This window comes from Chaetura pelagica, unplaced genomic scaffold (assembly GCF_000747805.2).
Source record: "Chaetura pelagica isolate M959 unplaced genomic scaffold, ChaPel_1.0 scaffold83, whole genome shotgun sequence".
NCBI classification, from domain to species: Eukaryota; Metazoa; Chordata; class Aves; order Apodiformes; family Apodidae; genus Chaetura; species Chaetura pelagica.
Window position 1 is genome coordinate 3,051,745 of NW_009952893.1, and position 6,562 is coordinate 3,058,306.

The 6,562-nt window shown below is 40.5% G+C and overlaps 1 protein-coding gene across 1 annotated transcript in view; it reads right to left on the bottom strand.

Annotated features, from left to right (window-relative positions):
* Positions 1 to 1,882: 1,882 nt before the first annotated feature.
* The window catches only part of LOC104386874 (25-hydroxycholesterol 7-alpha-hydroxylase), a 22,124-nt gene continuing 17,444 nt past the window's right edge, over positions 1,883 to 6,562 (bottom strand). Inside the window, exons 5-6 of the mRNA XM_009995544.1 lie at positions 6,304 to 6,482; positions 1,883 to 2,275 (exon numbers count right to left, since the gene is read on the bottom strand). Of these exons, the coding sequence (XP_009993846.1) occupies positions 1,979 to 2,275; positions 6,304 to 6,482 (476 nt within the window). The 3' untranslated portion in view covers positions 1,883 to 1,978. The remainder of the gene's footprint in view (positions 2,276 to 6,303; positions 6,483 to 6,562) is intronic.

Below are 6,562 nucleotides of genomic sequence, written 5' to 3' on the forward strand. Positions count from 1 at the left end.
AATGGAATACAGTCAACAGTGTAATGATATCAACATTTCCTCTCTCAATAAACCAGGCTCTAATGTCCAAACTGGATTGTGAGCTATGGATGAGTACAGAATAGCTCCTGCAGAGTAACTATGGCAGTAAGTAACTTGAGCACAAGAATGTCTACATAAAATCAAATTTTATTCCATGGCAAAAAGCAATAATCAGCTTTTGCTGTTGAAGCAAAGTTAAAGCATTTAATCAACCACAAAGCCAATTTAATATAAGTGTAATCTAACACTGTAGACACTATTGATATTATATATATGAAGAGAAAATGTTTATCCAATATATCTCACAAAACCACAATTTTCTCCTAGGAGGATTTGGATTGTGGCTGTGCCAATCTCTTAAAGCCTTTTTACTGATGCCGATGCTTATTTAGGGTATGTGCTTTACATGAATAACTAAAGAGGCTTCTACCCAAATAATAAATAATTCTAACCCTTAGTATGTATGTAGCAGTTTCCATCTGGAGGCCATCAGGGGCTTTAGAGATGAGTAAAATTTCTGATCTTAAAAAGAGTTATGCTGGCACATCCCAAATAGAGATGTTTTTTGGGAACACAAGGCAAGGCCCACAGACATGGCTACTCTCCCATTGCAATTATCACCTGGGCAAATTGAGACTGGACAGTCATGAGAATCCTCATCAGTCTCCAAAGTGATGGGCTGGGAAGAGAGACAGGGTCTAAAAATCATAGATCCTGTGCACTAGGAAATTCATTTTTGAAACAAGAGCTGGTCACCCACTGAAGCGAGTTGGGCAGCCAGTGTATAGATAATTTCTGTGGCTGCCCAGGGTTTTCACTTGCTTGAATTTTGGCCTCGGGGAAGTGCCTGTTTTCCAATTTGAGGATGGACATGTCTATTACCAAACACAGGTTACACTAGTTTCCCTATGCATAACTTCAGCTCAGTAAAATCCTACTAAGAAGTACTTTTAGATACTACACTTTTCATTAAAGCCCTCTTCTTTTGACTTTTTGGAGAGAAGAGTAAACACAAGAAATGGTCAAAATAAACACATGGACTTGTTAGTAGTAAAAACAGTGAGACAAACAGAAGGTGGATTTTGGGATGACAGAATGTTTTCTAACAGGTTCATGTATTTTCTCCCTCACAAATACACTTTTTTTTTGGCTCAAAAGCCAAACCAGATAATTTAGGCTTGATGTAGAACCTATTAAAATCAACAGAACCTTCCTTCTGACTTTAAATGACTGTAGGATAAAAGAACAGATTTTAAATTATTTGCAGTAAAAAAAAAAAAGAAGAAAAACAAAGCATTCACCCTCCATCCATAGAACTGAAGTCAGAAATGTGTTGCTAGTAAGACATTCTTGCAAATCATCCCCTACCACTCCACACAGCTTCCACCACATCTCCCTACAAAGGGCTAAGACACTCAAGACCATAAAGGCAAGAGAGTAAATAAAAAGTTGGAATAATAATAACTACAAATTCTTCCACCCCTTAGAATTAAGTTCCCCCTTTCTTGCTATTATGCTTCTATGAGCAGATGCAGAGATGTCTCCAGGTGATAGGTGTATTAGATCTCCCAATCTAACAAGTTGGAACCTCTGTGACAGAGAACTGCTGTGCCTATTTCCCATAGAAATGGTCTGGATTCAGCTTGATGTCAGTGTCCCTGTAAATCCTACTCAATTCATGGACAAGAGTATGTGGGTCTGTCTTGTAGGGACATTGAGCTATTTACTTGACCAAACTCTTGTCACCTCATCTCACTGCTCAAAACTCATGCAGGACAAATTGAGGTTGCATCTCCCTGCATCCGATACCTACCTTCAGCCCAAAGGCTTTTCTCCTTAGAAACAAATAGGAAGGAGGTCTAAGCAGAGAGGGAAAAGCAATTGTTTCCAAAAATACAAAGCTGAGTGATGAAACAGAGCAAACATGGAAATTAGTAGAAGGCATATATGCAGCCACTCACTTTCTTGAGGGCCGCAGCTTGTAACGAAAGGCAATATCAGTGTCTGGCAGGAGGATACCAAGGCCCATACGACTGTTATCAAGTCTGACAGCTTTGTTTTCTGCTAGTTCCACATCAAAATTAGCCAATAGTAAGAAAAGAAACATCTTCATCTCATTCATTGCAAGGAACCTCCCTGGACACATGCTAATCCCAGAGCCAAAGGGCATTAGGAAATACTTCAGTTTTCTTCCTGCCTTGTAGAATGTGGTTTTCTTCTTCCCATTCTCTATGTATCGATCAAATTTATACTCCTGAAAATAAAAGAGAGAGAAAGAGAGAGCGTGATATCTAACAAGGCAGTTACATGAGTTGCTTTGTTTGCACAATGGTAGCGCTTCTGAAACCCAGAAAATGAGATAAAGAGGAAGACAAGGAGCTGACAGCTTCTCCTTTTTAGTTGGTTCCCTCAGGTTTCATTAACTCACATTATCTTCCCTGCAAAGAACACTTCTTAAATCCACTTACTTAGCATAGCTCTTTTACATCAAGCTCCTTCAACTTCCACATCTCATCCACTGAGTGTCTGGCCTATATTGATTGTAATTAGATTTTGACCGCTTTGCAGCAGGGACAATGAACCTTAGTGGAAGGACAATTTTCTTGTAAAGCATCATATGCACTCAGTGGGGTATATACATCATGAATAAGGATAATCTGCCAAATTCTGCAAATGCCTATGAATAAATTAATGCATTGCACCGAACTTGCTCCTGCAAGCTAAAGCAAAATCCATCCTTCTTTTGCACCCAGTGGTGCAGATTATTCGAAAGCCAGACCCAATGCTTTGCAGTCAATTTTCCCTTCAGTTGGAGATGGTTGCTGCCTAATTTGCCACATCTGACCTTCAAATGTTTTGCTCCAGAAGCTGTGTGCAAAGCAGGACAACTGCCAGTCATTGACCATTATAAAGAGGGTGCTTTCAAGTAGGGCCTGAGGTCGTGCTTGTAAGCCACGTTCCATAAACTGAGTATCTTTCTGTTTTTCCAGTAGCAGGATCCCTGTTTAGAGATAACTCATGTTTTTGAATGAAGGAGATCTGGCATCCTCACTCAGTCAACGGCAAATTAACCACTTACAAAATCCTCCTGCATGCTTTGAATAAAAATGACAGACACTTCTTGCTTATGGTCACTCATTAGCATTTGTCCTGCTTTGCATACATCTGCTATAGCAGCAGCCATTTGGAGCTGGCTGGGAACAAGTCAGTCAGACAGAAACCAACCTCAACTGATTAAAAAAACCCTCACCACAATGAAAAATACACTGATACTGATCTACCCATTAGATTAAAGGCTCTGAAAACCACACACTGCAGAGCTTGCTGTTGAAAAAAGACAGGGGCAGGGGAGGTGGTCTATGATAAAGGGAGCAAATGCAGGTTAGACAGGAGGGAATGTAACTTTGGGTGTTGAAGAACAGGAGCTTGTTTCTCTAAATGGCAGAGACATCCATAAATTTCTCTCTGGCAATTACATGAGTGTTTTTATGGTCTGGTAATTATTTTCAGTCTCTTTGAGCAGCACAGCCAAAAGGAAGCATGGAGGTTTTTGTTTGTTGGTTGTTTGCTTTTTTTTTCTCCCTGGTAAGTTATCGCTTCATTTGAAGAAGCATGAAAGCCCAGAATACCACTTGTCCTTCAAACAAACAAACAAAAAGTAAAAAGATTCACTTCCTGAAATACAAATTCCACTGATCTAAAAAAAGAACTGCTAAATATGAACTGCAATAGCTTGAGAAGACAAATCCACCCAACAAAGAGTGCTTCACTTTGTTGGAACATTTCCACAAGGTGCACTCCTGGCGTCTGGAGCAATTAAGAACTGTGGTATTGAAGACACATAGACACACTGGGGCAAACCTTATGCTTTCTTTGTCATCTTAAGAGCCATCTGAGAGTTGTAATTGCTTTCTAACAAAAAATAAATTGGAGTCTAAGAGATTGTAAAGGCAGAAAACAAGTGTGAGACAGGAACAGAGCCAATGACAGTGACACCAAACCCAGACTTGTGCTGCTGAAGCCCCTCTGGTTGGATAGTGTTTCCTCAAAGGCTGGTTTGCTGGATAAAAAAAGACAGATGTTTGACAATAAAGGAACTTCCAGCCATGCACAAGGCCTTCTTGGAAGAGATAGGTTGGTTGATGGCAAGGAAAAGGTGAAGACAACGAGCAAGAACAGGAAATTAAGTTCTCTGTGGATGGCCTGCTAAGAGTATTATGAAAACTGAGCAACTTCCTGTGATTGACAGAAGTCTTTCTCTGTCACATCTCATATTTAGCTTTGTTTGGGAAGCCACCATGTAGGGTTTCCTGCAGAGTTTCCCGATATTTCACTCTGTGGGATTTGCAGTGTTCATTTACTGAGCTCTATAACCAGCTGAGTAAGGATCTAGGGGTTCACTTATACTCTTTATAGAAAACGGATTCATTTATTTAGGCTTTGATGAGTGGAGAAAAAGGTCAACAACCTATGCTTACACACAATATGGTGCCAAAGCAGAAGATAGCTTGAACTTAAATTTATGTATCCAGGAGAAAAGCATTGCTACAAAATTATCTTGTCAAGCTGCCTGTTTTCCCAGGAAAGTTTTCCCTAAATATATGACAAGCTCAAGACTGCACCTTTCAAAAAATTCATTCTCCATCTCTATCTGATCCTCAGTAGTTATTGTTGAAAGCACACTGCATATTTTAAGAACCAAACAGAACAGTGATTTCCCCACTTCTCGAGAGGACCCATGTGCTGAAATCAATGTACTGCAATGTGTGGATTGCTCATTCACTATCAAAAAGATAAAAGATATGAACTAAAGCTGTACTGTGAAAGCTGAGCAGAGCTGATACTAAGCAGATATTCAAGCAATGGAAATATGGTAATATATTCAGGCAATTATTGGATAAGAGAGGGAATCAGTTTCCACACTGATGCTTTTTGGTCTAGGACCTAAACAAACAGATGGACTTCTGACAAATCAATAATGTTCTCAAAAATAAAGTGTTAAGAATAAAATGAGAAAAAGCTTATTTGTTAGTTGTCACTTGTTAAGAATAGAAATATTAATCAACTATTTGCTGATACATGGATTATTTTTTAAAAACTGAATTTTCTCTGAGAGCTTAGTCTTAGTTTTTGGGTAGGGACAGAACCCTCTGGACGTCATTTCCATTTTCATGGTTCAAGAGTTCATCCTGGTGGCTACACCTTACTCCTGCTAACTCTAGTACATTTCACACCTCCTGTCACTGAGGCTGGTGGAGTTCCCGCACAGCAAGATGCTGTCCCACACCAACAAAGCACTTGAATCTTCTCTTTCCTCTGCAACCTCGTATCCTTAAATTCCCTAAAGGGAGAGGCCTCAGGAAGCAACGCGTCTAACATAGGTTTTCTAGAAACATGTAAAATATCCAGTTCCCTTCTTCTTTGGCTGAAATGCCAAGGACAAAAACCAGCATGGCTGAGAGACAGCCATTTGCGTAGGAAAAGGAGGATGAAGAACAGATCAGGTAGGAGTTCTTGACTCTCAGGCAGAGGAGGCATTTAAAAGCTTCAGTGTGCACCCTCAGCTCTTCCTCCATGGCACCCAGGGCTGGGGACAGCAATCTGGGGCAGCAACCTAGCCCAGACAAGGAGTATTCAATTTGTATGCAGTTGGTGAACTTCTGAAGCCATATTAAGGCTGAGGCAGGGTGGATTAATTTCAAGTCTTTGATAGTCATTAACTCCAGCGTCAGAGAAAAATACAAGGAGATGACACAATTACACTCCCAGCTTCACTGCAGAGCAACAGCTTTGCAGTCTCAAGTTCACAACATTCTACTAATTGATCAAGGGGTGAATCCCTAGGAAGGGAGGTGAAAAAGCATAAGGCTCAAGTAAGACACTGCTATTACAGGGCTTCAGAGAATCAATGATGCTTTGGGGGCACTTAGCTAAATGGCCCACATTATTTGCTATTTAAACCACCTTCTATTATTCAGCCCTCCTTGGGTATCAAATGATCCACTGCCAAACAAAACCCACATTTAGCCTAAAGTTTATGGTAGTCAATGTGCAACTGTCACTTCCTTTGAAAGCAGTTGTAGTCAGTCTCATCACCATATTTCTCTCTTCAGGCCATGAATCCTTTGACCTAAAGGGCCCTAGAAAATACATCTGAAAGTAGGAAGATTTGTTCCACAAGAAGGAACAGCAGTAAAGAAAACAACAAACCCACAGATCACAAAAGGCTTGGCTGCTGCGATGTGCCTGGAGTAGGAAGAGTAGCACCAGCTGAATGTTTACCTTAGGATCTTCATAGACCTCAGGGTCCATGTGCAAAATCTGCGGGTAAAGGGCTATCCAGTCTCCTCTCCTCAAACTGACTTCTTGATTCCCTTCAAGCTTGAGAACAAAATCCTCCTGGCTGATGCGGATGTTCATGGAGGACGAGCACATGCGCAAACTCTCGTTTAAGGCACTTTCTGCAATTAAACAAAAGCGTGGGGGTTGAAACATCAGAAATATGGGAGATGATTGGAAGTTATACATGGGTGCAGCTGCT